This window comes from Orbicella franksi, chromosome 11 (assembly GCF_964199315.1).
Source record: "Orbicella franksi chromosome 11, jaOrbFran1.1, whole genome shotgun sequence".
Lineage (NCBI taxonomy): Eukaryota > Metazoa > Cnidaria > Anthozoa > Scleractinia > Merulinidae > Orbicella > Orbicella franksi.
In genome coordinates, this window is record NC_138155.1 from 13,161,901 (window position 1) to 13,188,529 (window position 26,629).

Genomic DNA, 26,629 nt, shown 5'->3' on the forward strand with positions numbered 1-26,629 from the left:
ATCAACTGGGATTTTAAGCTGAAAATCCTTTAGTTTGCCAGAACCTTCACAGCATCTGGGGATTTTTTCTAAAACAGTGGGTGCCCCTTTAGCCCCATCAGTCGATGCCTCTAGTGAGTTAACTTGAGCTGGAGTTCCCAACTTTAGAGCTTTTAAAGCAATGGCCGTTTCTCGCCCTAGAGGGGCCTGTCCCTTATTTTCAATAACAATAAATTCAACTCCACTTAGCACTCTCTCTGCAACAGAAACTTCTGTAGTAAATGTGCCAGCAAATTGTAGTGACTGATTACTACCATATAAATACAATTTCTTGGAAGCCTTGCTGGACACACATTTAACCTTATTGCCTTTCAAATATTCTCACGCACTACGGCCTATGACATTGCAACTAGCGCCAGAATCGATAATTATTGTAACAGGCAAACCTCCTATTTTCACTGTTTTCCTTCCTAATGCGGTAAAATTATTCAGAAGCAATAGTGACAGTGAATATTAACAGTTTGTAACAAAAAAAACAAACAAACAAACAAACAAACAAAAACAAACAAACAAACAAACAAAAAAAAAACAGTTTCGGACTTCACCATTGCAGGTATGGAGCCAGAGTGTTTTCAATGTTCACCGCGCAAATATTTATCTCGTGGAAGAAATCCCAATGTTGGGTGTACTCTGATTTGTATTTCTTCTTGTTTGGTGTCTGACATACTTTGTGTAAAGATCCACACAATGCGGAACACGTAATCGCAAAGGAATCTAGCTGTGGCGGCGTGGTGGCTTTGAACTGCGATTTAAGAACTTAATGTACTTAATTCCAAATTGTATTTTAAACAGCAACATTGTATACATTATATAGTAAGTGACTTTCTCGCCAGCCTTGAAGTACGAGCGTATTTTTGACCAACAGAGGCGTAATAAATATACGTATTTTTGGCACAACTGAACGAAAATGGCAAAGATATATAAAGACAAGAGCTATGTTATATTTCTGCAGGGACACGATGGACGAAAGTGAAAAATAAAATGTCGTATCGAAGGAGATTCTACAATGTTTAAGAATATTCGGCAAAATAACTCGCTTAATTTTCGGCACAGACAAAAACAGGATGTTATAAGAGTTGCTCAAGCAGGAAGTCAGACTTTTTAATGTAAAGATAGTAAGACTAGACGAACTAATTTTCATTACTAGCAATTACTAACTTTACATTACTAACTGGGCGTTCACTGAATGGCTCAGAAATAAAAGTAAAGCTGTGCCCCTTCCACCACCCCCACCCCACCTTCCCTGTGATTCAGCCTTTCGTCAAGCTGTTCCCAGCAGTAAATTGACCTTTCTTTCAACGTTAACGCAATTCGGCTGCTGTATGTATGATGTGGTAGTAATGGTTAGGGAAAAAAAATTAGCAATAGTAAGCATAAGAATTGAGTGAAATTAAAATACTCAGGTTGGTGCAGATCCAATACATACACTAGTTCGGTAATTTAATACATGATTGATAACATATCGAATAACGACAAAATCTTTTCGACGAACGCAAACTAAGTACCTGCGCATCGGCTAAGGAAGAAAGAGTCAGTTTTTTTGTATGTTTTCTTTGTTTTTTGTTGTTGTTGTTACCCATTTGTCTCTCTAGATATTTCAATTTTTGTTGTGTTACGATTTTTTGTGGATTTCTTTTCTTCAGGAACTGTTCACTCCAGTACAGACTCTCGGGCATATTTTTGTGCCACGAGAACTGCCTTAGAAACTGTCTAAAGTTGCACTTAATCTTACAAATTTTTATAGTATCAGTTTGTATTCTTAACCTTTGCCGTGATTCTTTTATTTGGAGTTTAAAGCTGTGGCACTGGAGTATAATAAAACAAAACTATTGAGCCACCGATACAAAGATCACGGTGACTCGTGGTCCACTATATGAGAAAATGGCTCTCTCGATGTTATTCACCTTGAAGACTATAGTTATTACTGGGTGTGAAAGAAAAGAGAAACACGTACCTTAATTCTCCTTTTCAACGAAGACAAATTGATATGGAAGTGGCGCTAACAAGAGTGGTGATGTTAGCAACTCACAGCTATTCTTACAATCATTTCGGCGGAGGCGTGACATTTGTTTACGCTAATTTTGTCTACCACAAATTGCATTTTGTCTTCAAGGAAATGTTGTTTTTCATCGAGGGCACGGCAAGATTTTTGAGTATCATGCGTTTAGATATATATTTTCCTGCTATTTAAACCCTTCAAGTTTTTCTTAGAAACATCGATATTAAAACCAGTCCTTCACACTACATGATTCTCCATGTTAGTTCGACTCTTCATATCAGTTTTTACTGACATGTCACCAAAGTCGCCCATCAGTCATAATGATAAGCGTAAGCGCTTCAGTAAGTCAGCGAAAATATACTTAGGAAATAGATGGTTTCACATAGGTCTTATCTATTCTCCAATAATCTCTTCCTTAATGGAATATTGAAATAATTTATTTTAGGGAAAACCTTAACAAACGAGGACGTTAAACGGGCTTACATTAAATCCAATTCACGCAATCATATAATTACACGAACTGTATGAAACAAGTGCCATTTCTTTTCTGGTTCACGCGGTGGAGGATATTATTTCATCCGTAGCCATTTTGATGCCAGTTTTTTTCTTGGTCGAACAAACTGACATCAGGATACTCGAAGTTAATCAAAAGCACGAAAAATGTCGAAAAAGGAAAGATTAGTTAGAGAACAACTTCGGTTCGCTTTTGCGCCATTGTTTCTAATATGGAGCAATTGAAATGCCTAAATCAACTAAAACAATGAAACGCAGAACTGGGAGAGCTGCTTTTACCACAGGAAGTGTTATCCTAACTAAGTGCTTCAGTTCGTAACTTGCCCTTTTATCTTCCTTAAAGTTGCTATACAGAAAAGGTATCAAGATGTTAGACAGAAATAAGTTAATTGTGTTTAGCACACGAAATGCTATCCTACCTAACTACTCCAGTTTGCCATATCTTCTTTTTGATCTTGCTTAAAAGTGTTATCGGAGAAACTACTAACTACTGTACTTAGTTTTCTTGTAAAAAGTGGTCACAGACAATGATAAGAATTGGCAATTGACAACAACCTAGGCAGAAGAAAGAACTGGCATTTTTTTTTTTTTTTTTTTTTCTTTCACAAGAGACTGGTTTTAAAGAGAAATTTGCCTCAGACTTACTATGTACTGATATCAAGTTGCACTGCCGCTCAAATGGCTCTACATAAGAAAATGCAGAGAAAGAATGACTTAATTCGCAAAGCCTCTTGTGGCTAGACTTCATCTGGTTCCGAAATTAAGCGCTCAAATACAGCTGAGGCTAAGAACAAAGATACTGAAAGTAAGAAAAAAGAAAATATAGCGATCACAGCGTAACAAAATAAAATTCTCGTACCTCCAATCACCTTGTTCGAGATGATTGAACAGGCATCACGCCGATGCTTTAGGGAAATCTAGCTCCAAGTGTGGTGTACGATGATAAAAGCGATAAATGATGTTGCAAAGACCTGATTATTTTAATTAAAACTTCATTTCTTACAATAAAGCTTGAATCTCTGAAACGCAAACTTGATTTTTTGAAACTCAAACTGCATTCAGTAAAACGGAAATTTGATTGTTAGAAGCGTAAACTTTAGACGCATACTTAATTCTTTGAAATACAAACTTAATTCCTCAAATGCATGGGAAGAACAGCTGTTCTGGTGATTCCTTGACGGGCAAACTTGATTCTTTGCTGAAACGTAAACATGGCTCTTTTACGCGCAGATTTGTTTCTGTGAAGCCCATGGGAAAAACAGCTGTGTGCAACCTCAAAAAGCAAATCTTTACGCTCACCGACTCGTCCAATCACCAGTGGTAAGCCCCAACAGAATGGCTTATTTCATGTGGGCGACTATCTCAGAATACCCGGCTGTTTCTAGTAGGCTATACCTGTTATTATTGTTATGTTCCGTGACGAAAACCAGTAGCTTTCTATGCTCTTAATTCCATTTCCTTTCAGACTTTTTTTTTTTCTACTTTGGCTGTTCGTTTGATATTAAGTGCATAGTGAAATATCTCAAGAAGCGCGAACGTCTGAACAGAGATGGTAGCCATTAGACAGTTGTCAATTCGTAATGCAGCTAAGCTAATCAACACCACAACGGCACATTATTAGCATTCTTAGTACTATTTTCCATCAGGATTCTGTTTTGCTCATCTTTGAAGTTTCTTGCTCCTTTTAAGTCTTTCGAGGTTTCTTGCTTTCTCATGGACATTTGCAGTCAAATATTTGAAACTCGTCGCAACTAAGAGTTCCCTTCGCTAATAAAATTCAATATTTGTTAATTAGCCATGCTCTAAACGAGCAAGGGACTAGGTACGAATATTTAAAATCGACACCTCTCACTCTAAACCATACAACACTCTCATTAATCACAGCTTTTCAAAAGCGTATTGCATCTTTGTATTTGCACCAAAAATACAGACATTTGGTGAGCGTGCTAACGTTTGCATGTTCTTTTAGATCACAGGCTCACTCTTTCAAATTAATCGATTTCCAATATTCATACCCAGTCTCTTGCTCGTTTGGAATATTTCTAATTAAATTACAGCGAAGAATCGACAAGGGGCAGCCGAGTGGAGTCGCAGACTGCTTTGACAATGTTATGACGAAATTTATCATCAATATCTTTAATGTCACGCGCTCAGCAGCAGAGCTGTATGAACCCTGAATCGGCAAACTCTATATCAATTGCTGGGAATTGCCTTGATATTTAACTCGATGGAAAACTGCATCGAGGGGAAGGAGAAAACGGGACCGTTTTTATCATTATTGCCAAAATTCCCTTATACAGCTATTTTCAACTGAGTGTCGTAAAACCGAAATCAAATCAATTACTTACCAGTTGGACTACTCAGCCAATCTCGAACCGTAGCAAAACCAAAACCAAAACCAAAACTAAAGATATTGTCTTATTACCATTCGACACTCAAAATGAACCGTTCTGTTGTCTTTTTCTTTAAATTAGTTTCGACCGTCAATTGAAAACCGCTCTAAGCCAAAATATTAATTACTACTAGCTCCTCCTATTAAGACGCTAACTGTCCTATGGTTTAAGCGATTATGAGGACGAATAGCACCAGAAAGCTTATTTACCGGTAATTGAACGTAGGCGGAGAATCAGGAGAGCCTTATAGGGAGCGTTCACGATAAGCTGGAAAAGTTTTAAAACGCCGCTTTATTTCCACGGTTAGGCCTCCCGTCTACACTAATCCGCCACGAAAACGAAGCTTTTCGCTGAGAGCCTTTCAAAAAGGAGGAATTTGAAAACGCCGGCTTTTCGTTTTCGGACCTTTCCGAAAACAATGGCGTCACGATAATCTTGTGATTTCCCCGACTGAATTTTCCACAAACACAAAACGAAATTGGCCAGTAACTGTTGTAATTATTTTTACGAAGTACTTTTAAGTGAATGAAATACATGTCTTCGAAATTTAATTATCCTGCACCCAAAAAGACAACGCAGCATCGATCCGTAAAATAAAGCCCGGTACACATTTAAACTTTGCACAAAAATATTTGAGTGATTTAAAGACGGAAGAATAATGTGGTTTTGCATGCGAGGCTCTCAAATTTGTTTTATAAAATGGTACGTCAAATGACGATTTTAACCGAATTTGGTAATTTGCATATTTCTTTGAAATAAAAAGATATTTTGCAAACAAACAAACAAAAAAAAAACTATCCAGTAGTTTTTGTCATGCCCTGGCCTACCTACCATAGAAATATGAGCGAAATCGAATTTTCGACCCTTGCCGGGAAATTAAGAATTTGTCTGATATTTACAGGCAGGCACTCTTAAATTAATATAATTACCTATAGCTCGCCAATCAGGCAATGGTGTCAGCAGGGTACTCCGGTGACATAGTTACAGCGAAGGTGAATAAAAATTGCATAGCCTGCAGTTTTTTTGTTTTTTGTTTTTTTCCGTGGGTTCACGAAATATCGTTTTTTTGCTCGTGATTGAGTAGATTTGCCGCCATGTTAACTTTTTTATTTTATTTTCTGGTCGACTTCAAGTTAAATTTCATGGGGATCTGACAACGCGAAATAACTGCAAAAGGATGATAGGGTTAGCTTTTCCAGCCGGACTTATTATTTTGGCTTGCTTTAGCGCTCGTAAAGACGGTGATTTTGGGGTCGAGTCTTGCTCTTTTCGGGGCAAAATACCGTGAAGGCCGTCTCGACAAGAAGATAAAAATCCAAAGAGCCTCAAAGTTACAGTTTTGAAATGAGTTAGTAAAAACCTTTTTCTTGACAATGTTTGAGAAAATCGAATTTTTCTACCCTGCATAGGTGTGGGTGACCGTTAGACCAAGCTCTTAACGCATTGCTTTAAAGTGAAGCGTGTCAGCTAATCTTCCCTATTTAAGCAGTTATGAATGGTAGGACTTTATCCTTGATCTGCTAGTTGTGAATGAAACCGTCGTACTCGGGCAGATGTACAACATTTAACTGCTGAAAACCAAACAAAAAGGCAAGGAAGCATCGCAAATGAACATAGTCGTACAGGTACATTGGGACTTGGAGAGGGAGAAAAGCGGGGGGGGGGGGGGGGGTGAGCTTCATGCCTGAAAAAAATTACGCAATGCCCGGAAGCGTGAGTGTTGTTCTAAAGCACTCAGATCGTAGTAAAAACAAAAACGCTCACAATTCTCACGTCTAATGATACTGTTATCAGTCCAAAAATAGTTATGTTGAAACCACACGAACTCTCTGACCTCGATCGACAGCGTAGTAAAATCAGAAACAGGGAATTGTTCCTCGTACGACAAGTTCAAGAAAGTTTTATAACGGCTCTTTGCGGAGCCAATCAAACCAGCTCTTTCAAGAGCCACCACAAAAGACAAAAGTCTTGGTCTTCGTTTGTTTTGATTCTTTTGTTGTTGTTTTGTTGATGGGAAATAATATCCATCTCGTGGATTTTCACGATACATATTAAACGACATATGGCTTGTCCAAAACAGAGTACCTCGATCCTTATATCATTTGACTTCAACTCCGTTTTGACAAGGCAAACGTCATAAAAAAGTTGCCTACAAGCCTGGCCTTAACAACCTTTAGGAATATTTTCAGTTTCCCGAGTACTTTTGCCCGCATCATCACCGTTTTGCCCCCAAAATTTCAAAAATATCTGAAACTGGAGGGGGGGGGGGGAGGGGGGGTGGGGGCTGCAGTCCCCCGCGTCCCTCCGTTCCGTAAGCCCATGCAAATGAATTCCAAAGTTTCAATCTTCAATGCTTAGACAGCGTCCACACTACGCCGGAGGAATTTTAAAAAGCAGCTTTATTTTTACGGTTAGGCCTACCGTCCACACTGATCCATCACGAAAACGGAACTTTTCAAACAAGATCTTAGCAAACTGGAAGAATTTGAAAACGTCCGCTTTTCGTTTTCGTGTGGACAGAAAACACTTTAAAAACAGAGTTTTTGAGAACGATGTAGTCAATTAAGATCATGTGATATATGCGAGAGTTTTCGACAAACACAAATCCGAAAAAGACCGGCGATTGCCCGTCTTTTTGTGGACGGAAAACATTTGATGAGTTTTCAGAGTGAACACACCGTTTTCAATTTCCCCCAGCATAGTGTGGACGAGGCCTTAGCCTAAAGTTTAATTTGAAATGAACGTAACCCACTTAAAATTTCTTAATTTTACTTGCTAAAAATGTACGTAAATAATCATTTATAGATACTTTGGGCTTTGGCACTCTAAATAGTATTTCTCAGCCCTTTTATCGGGATATGAGGGTGTCGTAAATCTCTTGATTGGTGCACTCGATATGATGAAGGGAACATCTGAAACAGTTAAACCACATACAGGTTCTTAATCGAAAGGAGTTCCCTCTGCAGTGATTTTTAGGCCTGGTACCCAGCAGATGTAGATGTAGACGGTTGATATTTTCGTCAATAATGAAAATACGTGTACAGCGCTTGTGCTATCCACCCAACACTATCCATTTAAACAGGAAATCTAATGCCGTAAATCATCTCAAGAAATAAGACATATGACGTTACACACTTATCGATTGAAATTTTAAATCCATACAAACATTTACAAACAGTTACAGTGCTCTGAGAGTTTTTCTTAAGTTTCATTAAAAACACTCGATATCTATGTCTTCTAGTGGCTTCTCTTTATAAACACTGGGTTGTTTCATGTTAATAGAGGGCTCGGTGCGTTCTTACCTGTTTCAGTTTCAGCCTTACGATCCTTTTACACTTTCAAGCATAAGACCATTTTTATGCCTTGTCGTGGCTGCACTACATTAAAGTTTAAAATATTGGCGTGACTATCCAAATAACAACCAAACTAGAGCTTACACCCATTTTTCTTTTCTTCTTTTATTTTTTTTCCTGCAACATGAACATTTTGGAGGTTATGTGTTGTTGCCACTAGGAACCAGGCAGGGTCCACGGATCGAGGTCGGCCGATTCCCTCTAAACTCTCAGCATTTTTTCCTTATCAGATAAGATAACGACCGTTGGTTTTTTTAGTAAAATGAAATAAATTTCATGGAATTTACACCACCCTCCTAGTTTTTGGTGCTATTTTGGTCACGTGAGACGGGAAATTGGGGTAAACTTCCACGAATGATTTTACGTACTTCGCATTAGCCTTACTCATTTATACGAACAGTACATACTTCCCAGCCTATAAACAGCTCATGTATCCAATATAAACGAATTTGGTTAAAAATAACTTACTATTGAGCGCTTCCAAATATCATCACTTCGTGGCTATCATGGGTAATAAGAATTTTGGCAATTTTTAAAGCTGGTTTTCTCTAAAGCGCGGTAGTTTATTTCCAGATCAAAACTAGTTTTTGTAAGTCTGTCTTAAAGTCTTTAAAAATACGCAAACTCTCATTTGGCAAATTAAAATCCTGTCGCGTGAGGTTTCTCACGACTTTAACATAATTTCCTAATTTGTAGTTTTTCCCGGGAATATTTCACGCTTGACTAATTTGCGACACATTCCGGGTATTTACGACTAAGACCAACACATGACTTTTTCAGATTAGTATAGTGGCTTTGCATAGTATACTTCACGGGAGCATTTTGTCAAACTCTTTGAAATATTGAGCGGTTCTGATTTTTGGTAGAAGTACACTTCAGGAAGGATAATTTTCCATTCCTTATCTTATCATCTGAAGACAGCTGTAGTCGATTCCTTACCCTGATCCAATTCAGCTGATGTTGTTGTTTGCGATATGAATGTTACCTTGACTTGCTCGTTCAGTTCTCCTGACTCTGCCTGTAGTTTGGAGGGCATGGGGTCGCAGATTGTACCCCTGTTGGCATGTAAGCTAGACATTAATGCACATCTACTAAGCCTGGGAGTGAGCTCAGGGCAACAGCGAACCGGAGACGAAAACGTTAATGAGGTTGACCTGATCCTGAATAGAGCTGGATACTTTGTTGCAACAGAAAACGAGAAAATATCAATGACAATATGCCCGAGACATAGAAAAAAATTAACTACAGACTGCGCTGGCAGAAAGAAGAACACATACTCGTATCCAAGTCATCGAGGACCGCGGAAAACTATAAAGAAACCGCGCCGCATAAACGCCACCTTGTCGAAAGAAATTTATCAATTTCACCATGCCACATTTTCCATCGGCTCGGGTAAGTACAAACTGAGTGCAGTCAGACCGCAGCCATAATCCTCAGAATTGCAGGGTGGGCTTGGCTGGTAAATACAAACAAAAACTTTATTTCGAAGGTGCGTATTTTACTTTGTGCTTGTTCATATTTTCAGTACATAAATTTTAATTTTTATTGGAATATGCCAAGGGAAGGAAGCCAGACGTAGTCCCATGCCATTGTTTTTTTTGTATTTAAATGATCTTTTAGCTTTTAGTCGACTTGTTTAAATTTACAAAGGCATTGCTCGATTTTGTTGTATTGTCTCATGTCCTTATAACTTTTTTTCCGAAGAAGAGAGGGAGGGGGGCGTTATGGTAGTGCTTCGAGGTGGACTGAGGTGGTAATTTGCTAATCAGGCACCCTCCCTGCAAAATGCCTTCAAATGGGAAAGAATGGGAAGGAGGGGAACCAGGAGGGGGCCTAGAGGGAATGGGAAGGTGGATGGGGCTGCAAGAGACGCCCACCGCCCAATATTTCATTCGCCTTCCTTCCTTTAGCTGTCATGAAAGGAAATCACAGCACTTTAATTTGGTGTTACGTGAGTGCACAAACCAGATTGACAACAACAACAACAACTTTATTTGCACTCAGCTAGAAATTAAATGAACAAAATTAAGTTAAAATAAAAAGAGTACATGGCTGCCCGAAATAACCTTAATAGGCTAATAAGACTGGGCAGCCATCCTTAGTTAAGCTGGGTACGATGAAGATGACCATGATGACGATGGTTACGGTGACGGTAAGGGTGACTCACGTTGATGGTGCTCGTAATGGTGATTGTGGTCAGTATTGTTAATCTATTTATCATTATCCTTTTTATTGACAGCTGTGTGTTCTAACTGCCGCGGAGCACACTACAAATCCCGTAAGGCTCGCTGTGTCATGTCTGGAGACCAGGTAAGCTACTACACATTAGCCATTCATAGCTTAGTAGTGAGAGGATTTTTTTGATGCGCCCCACAGGTGCCTTGATATCTATAACGACTGCCAACATGAATAAAAGGTATCTTTGTTGGTTTTCCGGTCTTTTCTTCAATGGGTGTCCGTTTTGAATCGTTTAGGTGTGGTCGATTTCCAAGAGGCTTGGGGTCTGGTTATAAAGATAGCGGCTTATCCGAGTTTTCCGATCACGCGTCGAGAACGGTTTCTGAATGGTAACTTGGTCCCAGTCCGAACTAAAATTCAACCGCACTTAAATAATGACCAGTCCTTGAAGACACCAACAAGAACACACATGCGAGGGCGCCCTTTGGCATCGGCTAGGAAACACATATAGAGCTTACACAGTTACATGTATTGGAGATCTTTGTGGAATTGTTAATAATCTTGTTCATAACTTGCTAATCCATTTTATTACGCTTCAGGATCCTTACTCAGACACCTTGGTGATTGGAGACGATATGGAGGAGTCTGATTCCGCCACTTTCTCTGTCATTACTGTTTGTGAGGAGAGCACAATGCCAGCCACGGTGTGTGCACAGGTCTGAAGCACTGGTGAGGGGTCAGAAACAGTCTCTTTGCAATCCCAATTGTCCCAAGCCTCGATACCAGAATTGAAGAAGAGATTAGTATATGGGTTGACGAGATGGAGGAAAAAAACAGCAAACGGCAGAAATTAAACGAAGCCCTCCACAGCATCTCATGTGGCCGGTACAGCCCTGTTATGTCCACCCTGAACACGACCTGGGACGACGTCTCTGACACCCAGCAGCGATATTACATCCGCAAAGCTAAAGAGACTATAGCGACCTCATTGCTTGTCATCACTCCCGGCCAAGAAGAACTGGTTTGGAAGGCGTAACAAACGGAGGTACTTTTGGATCCAAACAGAGACAACCAAGGAAAGCGCAAGCGTTTTGATCCCAACTCTGGTCTTGTCGACATTTTAGTTAAGGCCTATGGGCAAGCAGGTCATTGGCAAACAAAGCGACAGATCCTTTCCCTCTTTGCAGACGACTTTTCAAGAGCTGAGCTTCAAGAGATGATCCCTGGGCTCTCCAAATGGCGCATTGATCAAGCTCGCCAGCATGCAACAGAAGCCGGAAAAGGCCAACCACTCCCCGAAATTCTTAGTTTCCGTACACGAATTGAGCACGAAAAGGTGGATCATTTCATTGAATATATCTCCAGACCAGAATTTGTCCAGGACGTGGCGTTCGGGAAAAAAACTCTCAAGCTGGACTCGGGAGAGAAGATCATCATACCAGCGGTGATCATGATCGTCATCCCTTCACTCATCATCAGACAATATTTAGACTATTGTAAAGAACAAGAGTTCGAGCCAGCGAGCCGGCGAGCCAGCGTTCTCTATACCGAATGACTGAGGCGTGTTCGGCCTCTGTGCAGAAATCCCTTCAGGGACTTGACAACACCACTGCAGAGGGTACAGAGGCATTTGACTAGGTATTTTTGATGTTGGAGGGCTTAGCAGATCATGGCATCAGCGTGACTGCCACTCAGAAATTACTAAAGGATGGAAAAAGGTGCTTGAAGAATGATTTCAAGACGCACATCGGACGAGGTGAACATTGCGGTGATCACTGCACGGTCCACGCACTAAGAGACAGAAGTGCGTTGGAGTTTAGGAGCGAATGTGATCACCAACACTGCTACGAATGTGAGCGCTGTGAGAGTCTGGAAGGAGTACTGAGAGAGGTGGCAGAGATGTAAGACAAAGCGGACATGACAGAAGAGGTGAGGGGTAGTCTGAGGTTTGAGTACACAGAGTGTGTGTGCAACATACAGGCTTAGAAGGCTCACTTGCTACGGTAGTGTAACCAGGACGAAGCCAAGCAGCATATCCCCCAGAAGCTAGACGAGAACTCGTGTCTTGTCATAATGGACTGGGCAAGGAAGTTTCTGCCTGTGCAATACAGAGAACAGATGAGTGATTTTCTTGGGAAGAGGGGAAGAAGCTGGCATATCAGCGCAGTAATCACTAGAGCAACAGTGTAGAGCAAGCATAAAGTCGAGTGTTTTGTACACATTTTCAACAACTGCTCCCAAAATAGCTTTGCCGTTCTTTCAATCATAGAGGACTTGCCGCACAAAGTCAAACAGGAGTATTCAGTTGTGACAACAGCCTACCTCCGATCAGATAACGCTGGATGTTACCACAATGGGCATCTGTTGCTAAGTCTTAGAGAAGTAGGGGTGAGAACCGGTGTCAGGCCAGTGCGATATGATTTCTCAGAGCCACAGGCTGGTAAGGACATCTGCGATAGGAAGACTGCTGCTATGAACGCACACATAAAGCGCTGTGTTAACGAGAGACACGACGTCGTCACTGCTGAGGATATGAAAACAGCACTAGAATCCCATGGTGGTATCAGAGGGTACGGGAGAGAAACAAAGACAGCAAGATACCAGGTATTAGTGTGTTGAACAATTTCCAGTATGAGGAGTGTGACATCCGTGTGTGGGAAGCGTACGACATCGGCCCTGGACGCCTCATCCTCTATTGCTGGTTTTCAGTGTCACGCGATTCTAAATAGATTAAAATAAAAAAAAAAAAAACCGGTCAATAGATAAAGTCCAGAATCTGGGAAATGAAAGAAGGTAAATATGCAAAGACTCTCGCCAAAATTCTGGTCACAGCAATTTTTCTTGTGCGAGATATGCGGAGAAATTTTTTACACAAATTTTCAGAGATTTGTATGGAGACGCCATGTTGGTGCCCATCCGTATTGGCACTAACATGGCGGCCGCAACCAACAGAAACATATGTCACTGAGTCTTGCTACAGAAGCGTGAATTTATCCCTCCAGAAACTCTAAAACATTAAAATAATACTTTTTCTAAGACATGAACTGTTCGGATAGCCAGATTCCCCGAAATAAGTCACTTTTTTAACCATCGTGACAGTTCTCTAGGCCGTCATGTAAATGCCGCGTCACGCAAAAGCGTACAAATTCAAGCGTAGTGTATCACAAAACCAAGAACCCATTCGGAGCGAAAATTTGTATGAATATTATTTTTCAGCTGCCCTTATATATCTTTAAACTAAAATCTCAGGAAGATCAATAGTTTTGTAGTTTGAATTTAGTGACGTCATGTGAAAACCAGCTATAGTGCTCTTGGAGTTACACCACAAGGAGACACTGGGCTAAGGGTGATAAAGCCATTTGGTCAAGCTACACACACGGGAAGTGTGGGTCAGAGCGTCAGGCACCAGTCCGAGATCTACTCTTGCCAAGAGACTGGATGCGTCCTCACGTTCAAGACCCATATGGACACGGGCAAGCGCCGTCTTGAGGTGGACTGCAAGTTCATGTATGACCGCGTTAGGAGGAAATGGGCGAGAATTACAACAGGGGTGACGTTTGCTCCGGATGCGCCATCAACCTCATCGCAAGGTGAGGATAGTGGCAGCGCTGTCAGAGGATATGACCCTAGACCATTGGGGTGGGCTCTGAAGATAACAAAACGACCCACCAGAATGACTGATAACGTCAAGACCTTCTTGATGAAGAAATTTGAAGAGGGTGCAAGAACTGGAAACAAGGCCGATCCTGTGCAGGTAGTGAGGGAGATGAAGACTCTCGGAAATGAAGACAGAGAGCTCACGTTTAAGCCCGAAGAAGGGAGGACTGCGCAGCAAATTAGCAGCCGGTTTTCACGTCAGACAGCGGCGCTGCGTCATAGGGGTATTGATGCGGAGGAAATCCCGGAGGAAGACATCGAGGCCTCAGAGTCGGAAATGTCCCTTGACACCCTTAGAAGTTTGGTGATGGATGATATGGGTAAACCAAGCCATCCAATCATCGTGGGTGTTAGCAATATCTGCGAACTTGTAAAGAACAAGAACCCTGACTTACTCAAACTGGCAGTTCTGAAAGAAATCTGCAATCAGCTACACTTGACGACAAGTGGACCGCTGTCAAGAAAAAAGACTTTCCTTGAGGCCATTGAAAAATTTTCTGAGAGTTGCGCATGGTTTCAAAAATAACGTCACACGGTTTTACTAGGGACGATCTCTTTGTTTCTACCCCCATCTTCTCTATTGGGGCCTTTTAGATAGGTGCAGGGACCCTTACATAACAGGATTTGTAAATACTAGTAAAATTGTCAACAATATAAGACTGAAAACTGAATGAATGCTATGGTAAAGACAGCAAAACGGAAACTGCTAGGATTTTTACGTATTGCTGAACGCCAGCTGTCCCTTGCCATGCTTAAATGCTATCGTGGACAAAACCAACCCGGGTTTTCTTCATCGACGAAAAAGCTGTGCTTAAAGAAATAGGAGGAAGATTTCAGCAGCAATGAACACGGATTGGTCAGCTTTAGCAACGTTTTGTCACTTTCCCAGCCAGGAATCTATTACGTAACAGTGTATTAAGTTTCGACTCACTAATTTGCACAGCCATGTTACTTAATGTTCAAATTACATTTCCTCTTCAACCGAATTGACTGTCATTTCGGCAACTTGTTTGCCTTCCATCACACGTGGTGAAAAAATAACTCTGGTAGTCTCCAAAACTGTTCACTAACCTACAAAACACAATCTTGAGTCTGTCTGTCATACTAATTTGCGTGCCCGTGGTTATTAAAATGACAGAATTCGATTCGGGAACTGTCATGTTCGTTGTGGACTGTCAACGTCAGTAAGATCGAAACAACAATAGTTTCAAAACAAGAACTCAAAGAAAATTTGTTTCATTAGGTGTAGGGTCACCATTGCTTGTGTATAATATCAACAAATACGCGAAGTTTTCCGGGAAAAAATCGACAACATACAAATTAGTCAAATTTGAACAAAGCCTACGGGAGGGGATTTTGACCCAGCAAATGACAAAATACGCGGTTGAAGTATAGCCACTTATCTGAAAAAGTTATATTTTTCTGTTAAGTCATAGTAAAAAAGCCAATAAACTCCTCCAACATGTTCCAAATCAAGAGGAAATTTTTCCCGGAAAAACTACAATTATGCAAATTAGGAAATTAGGTTAAAGTCGCCAGAAAGCTCACGCGACAGGATTTTAATTTGCCAAATGAGATTTTGCGTATTTGAAAAGACTTTAAGACAGACTTATAAAAACTAGTTTTGATCTGGAAATAAACTGCCGCACTTTAGAGAAAACCAGTTTTGAAAATTGCCAAAATTCTTCTTAGTTACGATAGCCTCCAAGTGATGATATTTGGAGCCACTCCAAAGTAAGTTATTTTAACCAAATTCGTTTATATTGGAGACATGAGCTGTTTATAGGCTGGGAAGTATGTACAGTTCGTATAAATGAATAAGACTAATGCTAAGTACCTAAAATCATTCGTGGAAGTTTACCCAAATTTCCTGTCTCACGTGGCCAAAATAGCTTCAAAAACTAGGGGGTGGTCTAAATTCTATGAAATTTATTTCATTTTACTAAAAATACCACCGGTCGTTATCTTATCTGGTAGAGAAAAAAGGCTGAAAGTTTGGAGGGAGTCGGCCGACCTCGATCCGTGGACCTTGCCTGGTCCTTACTGACTTTGACACTTATATTCAGATAATTTTGCAAATTAAAGATTTACGTGGACATTTTTAATTACACCTTTCTCCGTTGAAAAGCTTCAAGTAAATAAAGTAAAAAAAAAAAAAAAAAAACGGGAAAGCGCTATTTACGATACTACACAAGCATTTCATTTGTTTTTACAGGGTCATCAATATACTTGGTCGTACAATTTCAATGAAGCTCCATCCAATGAAGCAGCCCGCTCTGCTACCACCCGTCCTCCCCGCCGCCCTGCTCCAGTCCCCTCCTCATTCAGGGCTCGAAGACATAACACAATTGTTAAAGATTCATCACACATGTAAATTGACTTGGATTGTACTGTCTAAGTGCTTTCAAATTCTCAAGTTTGGCAAAGAACACATATCGCTGGGTAGTATATCTTACCCTATTAAATAACATTAGCTAAAATACCTATTACATGACTTTTGTTTGTACTTAGTCGACATAACGCACACTCTGATTGGCTTAGTCTAGGGCATTTTTCTCCCGTAAAGCCCACGGGCCGATAACGGACCCTAAAATCAAAGCAAGAGGTAATTAAAAGACTACAGCTTTTTCTTTGTTTTTTTCTGAAAATTGTAGCGGCTCAAAACGATGAGTGGCGAGGAACACTCTGAGAGTGAACCCTATCACCCCGAGGAGCTACAATATCAGGAGAACAGCAAATACATAGCGTTAAATTTTGAATGAGTTGGTGCCGGGAAGGACTAAGGAAACAGCCAAGAAGAAATTGAAACTTTCGTCAAAGTGCCATATAATAAACTAGGCTTAGCTACTGTGCATGAGAACTGAAAAAGAGCAATTGTTTAAAGTCAGACTGTCAATTAGTTTAGCATAGTGTCAAATTGTGAACTCAGAGTTGTTTTAGAGAAAGCAATGAAAGAATTTTGGGGGTTTAAGAACAAGTTATTAACAAAACGACATTTACAGTTTGGCTTTATGAAAAGCTCTATATATAAAAGACTTTTTTTGTTTTAATACCCTGGACTGTCATAGCTGATACATTTGTTAGCTACGCTCAGGCTTAAATCTTTGTATACTACTTTCAGTTACATTGGTTTATATCTTTCTACGACTTTGCTTAAGCTTGCCAGAAGTCAAGCAATATCTAGCATTTACCACTCAACTCCAAGCAATTTCTCGCGACTTGCTACACATACTAATCAAGCAATGTCTCTCATACACTATTTCTTGTTTGTTACACCGACCAAAGTGATATTTACAGTTTGGTATCCAGGATGGAACGCTAACCGTTTTATACTTGTGATGATGTGTGTAGAAGCATACCAAACGTAACGTTCTCAAATCAAGGTTCTTACAACATGCGTTGTTTTGTTATGTTTGTGATCGCAGATTGATTGTTTGTTTGTTTCGTTTTGTTTTCTTTTTTAACATGAAAAATATAATTCTCGTAAGAAATATACATCTTTCAGCCAAATGCAACGAACCACAAATTCAAAATCCTTCCCACGAAAATGGTCTATCGTCGGCATCGCTTCTCGACTCGATTTTCTCGCACGTGGAAGACCGACACTAATCTATGGAGGTGCTAGGGGGTGACGAGCAAGACTCCAGTGGTTAAAAGTCAGAAAAAGAATTTACAACTACGTTCTTTACGTAGGGTTAATCTCTTTGATCTTTAATAAGACAGGCTTGTGTTTCTACAAAGTACTGTTGTATAATTACTTGCCCCACCCCTGGGCTGCCCTTTGTGAGGAAATGCCTCATAGTGGGGACCAACAACCTGCCAAATGCCCGTCAAACCCGAAGGTGAGCAGATGAGCGGGCTTGGAATATACAGAGCCATCACGTACTGAATAAACTAAATTCTTGCCTTTCGGAACATTTCCAGTAATGAAATGGTCTTCGACAGTTATAATTATAGAACGAAGACCTCTTAAAAAGCTCTAATTAAAGTGGGTTGTTGTTCTTCTTTCCTTTCCTCTACACATTACTTATATGAAAGTGATTTTGTGTACCCCTGACAGTCATGGCTTACACGTTTGAGTAGCTACACTTGGTGTGACTTAAACCCCTGTATACTACTTTTAATCGCATTGCTTAATGTCTCTCTACGACATTGCTGAGTTCACAAAAAAAAGCGATATCTGGCATTTACCACTCAATTTCAAGCAAAGACTCGCTAATACTAGACATGCTGGTCAAGCACTTTATCACTAACACTAGTTACTGCTTGTTGATACGCCGACCAAAGTGGTATTTACAGTTTCGTATCCAGGAGGGAACGCGTTGTAAAGGCTGTTTCACTTCTAGTGTTGGTACCCACAGAAGATGTTTCCTGTCTGAGATTTCCTGTACGGCAGCACCGGATCATTTTGGTGAAGGCTGCTTTCATCTTTTTGTTCAGACCAATGTACAGCCACGGATTTATGGCGCTGTTAGCCTGACTGAGCCAGTAACAGAAGTAAATGAGGGAAGGCGGCCATAATGCTCCCATTTTTACGGAATTGTCCATCTGATACACATGCACAGGAAGCCAACAGACTGCAAACACCACCACAACAATGGTGAGCATTCGGATGACTTTTTTCTTGGGGATTTCCTGTTGTCGTTGGTGTTCACGTACTTCATGATCTGCAGGCATTTCGTGGAGCCACAGTTTTCCAGCAACTATGATGTAGAGGATGGAGATGATGGCAAGAGGCAGGAGGTAGGTGAGAGCAAGGATGCAGCTCCAGAAGACCAGAGGCGATATAACAGTATCGTCAAAGAAACAGACACCATTCACGGATTTGAAGGCAACTGGCACGACTGACATCAAGGCCATGGATGAGATCCAGACAACTGGCGTAATTATCTTAGGCTTCCTGAACCAAATGCGCCGCCGGAAAGGATGCACAACAGCAAAGTATCGGTCAAATGCCATCACAGCGAGACAGAAAATGGAGGCAGTAGTCGACACGAACGCAGAGTAATAGAAAAAGTCGCAGGGTATCTGAATTTGGTGGAAATAAAACATAGCTATGCTGATAGGCATCTGAAACACTGCAATCAGCAAATCGGCCACCGCCATATTAACAAACAGGAAACTTGTCAGATTTCTTGTTTCAGGTTTCTTCCACACGATGTAGATCAGCATTGTGTTGCCAGCCAAAGCTACGATCATTGTTATGGCGTAAACTATGGAGAAGCTCACTTCAGTGATGCCTGTCATATTCTAAAAATAAACCAGAACAGACCTTTGCCTTAAGGATGTGTAAAACAGTACACAAGTTCGTTATACTTTGAGGTTCTCTGCTATTTTGTCCTGCGCCATGCCATTTTGCGCACTCCACCCCAACAAACTGAACACCTAGATAAGACTACTGTGTTTTTATATGAGCTTATAAGCTCACCCCCCTCCCGATTATAAGTTTCCTACCGGTTATAGGCCCATCTACCTGTAAACCAAAAAAATCATCCAGCTATAAGCCCCCTCAGATATTCCGATGTTGATCTGTAACTGCACATCATTTCGAAACGGTTTTTTTTTATTCCGTTTATAAGCCCCCTCGGATATAATCGGATGTAAGCCCCGCTTTTAATAAACCCATCTAGAACCCCCTACGAAGTTTTATAACCCAAGGGTTAATAAGCGGCCGACATTTCTTTTGAGACGCCAGTACCGGCTTCATCGTCTAAACTTTTAAACGGACACTACTTATGAGCGACTCCCGCTCAATTATGCTTGAAAACTTCCTTATCTTATATATATATATATATATATATATATATATATATATATATATATATATATATATATGTCTGAATTTATGAAAACCGTGTTAAAGACTTTGCACCAAAATAGCGGGCATGTTTTTGGAATGTACAGAAAATGTACATAAATATGGCCGTGTCGTACCGAGAATGCTATCTACCTCGTGTACTCCTAATAGAGTCCATACCATGCCTATACAAGCCTTTGAAGTCGCTGCAAATGAGTCGAACGAGCCAAACAAAGCGAAATTAGAGCTTACATTGATCATTTGGTTCGCCGCGGCACTAATTTAGACAGGCTTAACCTCTGCGATTTCACCTAAATGACCTCACTATGTCTTTACTGTGGGTTAAATTAGCCAGTCACGCTAACAAGAGCATGGTAAGCAGTGGAATCGGTTATTTACCTCTATATTTCAGCCAAAAAGTAGCCGTTACGTGACATTTCATCTCAATATCTGACCGGATTCGCAAAAACATAGCCATAGAATTTGACTTGTCACTGATAATCTAACTTGCTACAATTCTGTCCTAGAGCTAGCTTTCCACGAGGCTTATCGTAGCTCAAATAGCAGCAAATAACTCTCCTGTATGCCTTTTGAGGCCAGGAAGACTAAATTCACCGTCTTTTCGTTGAATCATGAATTGTATAATTTAATTAAGAGTGCTTTTAACATGAAATTGGAGTCTAAATCAACACGAACGTACAGATATCAAAAGCGCGGCGGAGAGCCAATCTATTGCTTTCTAAATGGACTGAACAAGAGCTTCCTACATCGAGAATCGATTGAAACACTCAACATGTCGTTACGTCAATTATCGCCCGGAAACCACGCGAATAAATTTCTTCCGCGCTAGCGAATCACAGACAGTTCTGATACTTAGCTAAGCCGACAACGCCTAAAATTGGTAAAACAAGGAAATTCTACTCACGATCAGCGCTTGAACTCATGTTCTTCTCTCTGCTCGTGGCCATGTTTTGCTCGCAAATAGCAATGTCCCGGATGTACTTCAATTTTGTCGAGCGCGGAATGGCACATCCAGATTTCAACAGATTTTTTTCTAAGTCTTTAGCTACATCAAAGTTCAGAGCAAATGACGCCAACAGCAGCTAGAGATGTCTAGTCCATTGCACGTCTAAGCCCTGAATCGATGTGGCTAAAGAGTTTTGCTGTCTAAGGCAAGCACAACATTATCGCCACAGGGCAAACGGCCTACTGTTAGGGGACTAAATGTGACCCGCACAGTTTACACATCTCCTCGGGCCCGCCTCACGTACGATAATGGACGACGCTTACTACCAAATCGTTAGACTTGGGCCTTTATTGGACTTAATGATGTCCTCGGGCAGACTTCCTTTAGACAGCAAATACAGAACGCTAATCGGTCGCTCCTTGTCAGAGTCACCGCGCGAACTGAATTCAGACGAGTGTAGCCTGGGCTAAACTTAACGCAAATTGAAAAGGTGGGGGGGGGGGGGGGGTCGATAAATAATGAAAAAAAAAAAACCTAAATAGATGAAACATGCGGCAAGGAGTTTCTACATTTCATGCTAGGTAAGATTTACAAGCTGCTGTCCTAGCGAAAGCAGATACAAACAAACAAAGAAATGAAAAAAAACAAACAAACAAACAAACAAATAAATTAAAAAACAGCTGATTCAGTGTTTAACACCGTTTTCATAAATCCAGACATATACATAGATAGATAGATAGATAGATAGATAATAAACAGTGGTAGCAAGACTTCAATTGGTTATTATCTACACTGCTCCTCTCAGAGTTGAGCGCGCTATAAATTTATTCTGTTCAAGTGCAAGAAGTATATATTTATATACTGTCTGCAGTTATACATAGCTCGCTGGCATACAAAGCTCTGCTTTCATGTCCAGTTTGAGCACTCTACTCTGCTTCGCCCGAATCCAGGCTAAGCCAGCGACCTTAAACCCACGAAGGGCTCCGTCAGGGCTAGGCTGGGCACATGGCCCAATGCCTGGCCTATCTGCTGGGTGCTTGCTGGGGACCAGCTGTCAAAAGCAGGGGGGAGGGGAGGGTGTCTTTTACTGACACCTCGAGCTAGCTAGAATTTGGATTTTCAGTGTTAAATAAGCTTGATGTTGACTGTGTTTCTGGGTATTTTACTCAGTTGTTTGACCTTGTTTGAGGCTTCTGTGTCGACATGGCACTCTGCTGCAGTGGTCCATACCAAGTGCATGCCTGATTGGCCAATCTCCTAGCCGGGGGGGGGGGGTGGTCAGAGGACTTCTGGCCGCTGAGACTGTCTTTGAGTCACTGCGGGCATGTTTTTGCGAATTCGGTTAGATATATATATATATATATATATATATATAATAGTAATTGAATAGGATGAGCAGGGAAATAATTACAACTAACTGCCTCATTTTATCTTTGGATCACCAACCTATTCCCTTCGGAAGGCGGAGGATGTTAGGGTGGTGAACGAGTCGGGTAAATTAGAGACAGACGTGTTTGTGAAACCAACAGATAGTCACCAATACCTACATCACAGCTCGTGTCATCCTAGAGGTTGTAAGATGAGCATACCATACGCTCAGGCGTTGAGGTTGAGAAAAATCTGTTCGAAGTCGGAGTTTTTTGAAAATCGGGTGAGGGACTTGAGTAATTTTTTTGACTGCTAGAAGTTATAATAGACGCTTTGTGGAAAACCAAATTGGGAGGGTGCGTCGCTTGACGAGGGTGGAGGCGTTTAGAGGTAAAGGACACTTGAGAAATGGAAGAACTCACTTTGTGGTAATCCATCATCCTGGGTTGCCGAATATAAACAAGTTACTGCGGGACCTTCATCCAGTTTTGGAGTCTTCGGAAAGGTGTAAGAGAGCGATAGGGCAGGTGCCAATGGTGGCGTTTAGGAAACCGAAGAGTTTGGCAGACTATCTGGTTCGAGCAAAAGTAAGCAGAGGATGCAGAGAGAATATACAACGGGGGACTTCTCGGTGTGGGTCAAGAAGATGTGTAGTCTGCGATTATATCGATGAAAGTGACCACTTCCTGAGCTCACATACAGGAAGGAGATATTCCAGTAATTATAGCCTCAATTGTAACTCGAGCAACGTAGTCTACTTGCTAACTTGCAGGAACTGTACGCTACAGTATGTTGCATCTACTGTAACGAAGTTTCGCTTAAGGTCCAATAATCATAAGGCCAGAATGAAACGACATGGGAGATTGAATGGAACAGAGCAAGAGAAGGATGACTTCTTGTAGAAGCACTTTTGTGGGGACGGACATGATGGCTTGAGGGATGTCAGGATTCAATTGATAGATCGAGTGAATGGAGAGGAAGAACTGAGGGACAAAGAAGGCCAATGGGCCTATAAGCTGAGCACTTTGCGCCCTTGTGGGCTTAATGACAATGATTTTTTCTTTGCTCAGAACAGGCGTTCAAGACGCACGTAACTTATCGCGTACTTGTGTTGGCGCGCGCGGTAGATTAGTTACGCGCGCGCGTTTGTCAAGGTTGTTACTTTTAAAAGTAGAATGACGCGTGCGGTTGTAACAGCTCATTCACCCTGAGGAAGACTGTTGTAGGCAGTCGAAATATGGGTGTGCAACTAAATTGTGCAGTTTGTCTTCATTTGTGATAGTATATATGAGTTCATGAAGATCGTTTATGTGTGGCTGGTGTTTGTGAAGATTTATATATATATATGTCTGAATTTATGAAAACCGTGTTAAAGACTTTGCACCAAAATAGCGGGGCATGTTTTTGAAAAAACGGTTAGAAAATGTACATAAATATGGCCATGTCGCACCGAGAGTGCTATCTACCTCGTCTACTCTTAATAGAGTCCATACCATGCCTATACAAGCCTTTAAAGTCGCTGCAAAATGAGTCGAAGGAGCCAAACAAAACTAAATTAGAGCTTAAATTGATCATTTGGTTCGCCGCGGCACTAATTTAGACAGGCTTAACCTCTGCGATTTCACCTAAATGACCTCACTATGTCTTTACTGTGGGTTAAATTAGCCAGTCACGCTAACAAGAGCATGGTAAGCAGTGGAATCGGTTATTTACCTCTATATTTCAGCCAAAAAGTAGCCGTTACGTGACATTTCATCTCAATATCTGACCGGATTCGCAAAAACATAGCCATAGAATTTGACTTGTCACTGATAATCTAACTTGCTACAATTCTGTCCTAGAGCTAGCTTTCCACGAGGCTTATCGTAGCTCAAATAACAGCAAATAACTCTCCTGTATGCCTTTTGAAGCCAGGAAGACTAAATTCACCGTCTTTTCGTTGAATCATGAATTGTACAATTTAATTAAGAGTGCTTTTAACATGAAATTGGAGTCTAAATCAACACGAACGTACAGATATCAAAAGCGCGGCGGAGAGCTAATCTATCGCTTTCTAAAGGCCTGCATCGTCCTAAATGGACTGAACAAGAGCTTCCTACATCGAGAATCGATTGAACTTCAGACAAACTAGGCCATAGTTAGCAGTAAGCGAACACTCAACATGTTGTCGTTCCGTCAATTATCGCCCGGAAGCCACGCAAATAAATTTCTTCCGCGCTAGCGAATCACAGACAGTTCTGATACTTAGCTAAGCCGACAACGCCTAAAATTGATAAAACAAGGAAATTCTACTCACGATCAGCGCTTGAACTCATGTTCTTCTCTCTGCTCGTGGCCATGTTTTGCTCGCAAATAGCAATGTCCCGGATGTACTTCAATTTTGTCGAGCGCGGAATGGCACATCCAGATTTCAACAGATTTTTTTCTAAGTCTTTAGCTACATCAAAGTTCAGAGCAAATGACGCCAACAGCAGCTAGAGATGTCTAGTCCATTGCACGTCTAAGCCCTGAATCGATGTGGCTAAAGAGTTTTGCTGTCTAAGGCAAGCACAACATTATCGCCACAGGGCAAACGGCCTACTGTTAGGGGACTAAATGTGACCCGCACAGTTTACACATCTCCTCGGGCCCGCCTCACGTACGATAATGGACGACGCTTACTACCAAATCGTTAGACTTGGGCCTTTATTGGACTTAATGATGTCCTCGGGCAGACTTCCTTTAGACAGCAAATACAGAACGCTAATCGGTCGCTCCTTGTCAGAGTCACCGCGCGAACTGAATTCAGACGAGTGTAGCCTGGGCTAAACTTAACGCAAATTGAAAAAGGGGGGGGGGGGGAGGGTCGATAAATAATGAAAAAAATACCTAAATAAATGAAACATGCCGCAAGGAGTTCCTACATTTCATGCTAGGTAAGATTTACAAGCTGCTGTCATAGCGAAAGCAGAAAACAAAAACAAAGAAATGAAAAAAAAAAAAAAAAAAAAAATCAAAAAACACCTGATTCAGTCTTTAACACCGTTTTCATAAATCCAGACATATATATATATATATATATATATATATATATATATATATATCTTCAGTACCCTCAATCAAGTTTACACATGAGATCTACGCACATTCAGTGAATTTCCTTGACACTACCGTCCTAAAGGACGATCAAGGCAACATCAGTACAGATGTTTATCAGAAACCAACTGACACACATCCATACCTTCATTGGACATTGGGACATCCACCTCATCTGAAACGGAGCATCCCATACAGTCAAGCCTTGAGGTTGAGGCGAATATCCTCTTCAACAGATACATTGAAGAAACGAATCATAGAATATGCGGATTTCTTTGTAGCGTGTGGTTATGCACAACGTAAAGTTCTCCACGAAATGCAGAAAGTGCTTAAATTGACTCAAGAGGAATGCTTGCAGACCAAAGAACGTGAACCAACAGACCGAATTCCTCTGGTCACCACATTTAACCCCCACACCGCATTCATTGCAGAAATTGCTAAACGAAATATGAACTTTCTTCAATCAAAAGAAAGACTATCGCTCATATTCAGCAAACCACCTTTAGTCACCTACCGACGACCGAAAAGTCTACGAGACAGACTTGTGCGTTCAAGATTTGTAAGTGAAACACCTCAAAATCGGATACCAAAGGGGTGTAGAGCATGTGAAAGAACGAAGTGTAGTTGGTACAATAAGATCAACCAGACCACAACTTTCACCAGTCCCAACAACAAGAAGACTTTTACCATATTTCATGCAGTGGACTGCCATTCGTCATGGATCATTTACATAATCGAGTGCAACATTTGCAAACTTCAATACATTGGCAAAAGTGAAACAGCATTTAGCCTACGGTTAAACAATCACAGAAACCATATCAAAAAGGGAGTGAGCAGCTGCGAACTCACTGAACACTTTTTACATAACACACGAACTCACGACTTTGACAATAATGTTACCATTACTATCATAGAGCAAATCAAAAAAGATCATTTAGAGACTGACAAAAAGAAAGAAGTCCTTCGAGAAAGAGAGATTTTCTGGCAAAGAACATTAAACTCCATTCAGCCGAATGGACTTAACAAAAGAACTGGGTAAAGTTTTTACACAAAGGCCTTTATAAAGTTTTGGGTACATAAATTGTTTAAAACATACGTTATAAAGGTTGTAAAACTCTTAACCTATTAGCAATACTGATTGTTTACAAAGCATTCTACCCAACATCTAATTAAGCAACACGCATCGTACTACGTCACACAATTAACCAATTAAGACTCTGTAACAATTGCATGTGAAGACCCCTGAGGAAGGCAAATGCCGAAACAAGGGTCTTGAATAAAGCGTTGCAA

The 26,629-nt window shown here is 40.9% G+C and overlaps 3 protein-coding genes across 3 annotated transcripts; 2 read left to right on the forward strand and 1 right to left on the reverse strand.

Annotated features, from left to right (window-relative positions):
* The first annotated feature begins 8,113 nt into the window (after positions 1-8,113).
* LOC145460341 (uncharacterized) lies at positions 8,114-15,587 on the forward strand. The gene has a single exon (XM_081445121.1). The coding sequence runs from the start codon at positions 13,939-13,941 to the stop codon at positions 14,656-14,658; it is 720 nt and encodes a 239-aa protein (XP_081301247.1). The 5' UTR covers positions 8,114-13,938; the 3' UTR covers positions 14,659-15,587.
* A 1,169-nt stretch (positions 15,588-16,756) lies between these two features.
* On the reverse strand, positions 16,757-19,851 carry LOC145502722 (tachykinin-like peptides receptor 86C). The gene has a single exon (XM_081482081.1). It carries the CDS (start codon positions 19,377-19,379, stop codon positions 18,426-18,428), a length of 954 nt encoding a protein of 317 aa, XP_081338207.1. The 5' UTR covers positions 19,380-19,851; the 3' UTR covers positions 16,757-18,425.
* A 5,588-nt stretch (positions 19,852-25,439) lies between these two features.
* LOC145460711 (uncharacterized) lies at positions 25,440-26,598 on the forward strand. Its single transcript, XM_081445593.1, has one exon. The coding sequence runs from the start codon at positions 25,656-25,658 to the stop codon at positions 26,376-26,378; it is 723 nt and encodes a 240-aa protein (XP_081301719.1). The 5' UTR covers positions 25,440-25,655; the 3' UTR covers positions 26,379-26,598.
* Positions 26,599-26,629: the final 31 nt, after the last annotated feature.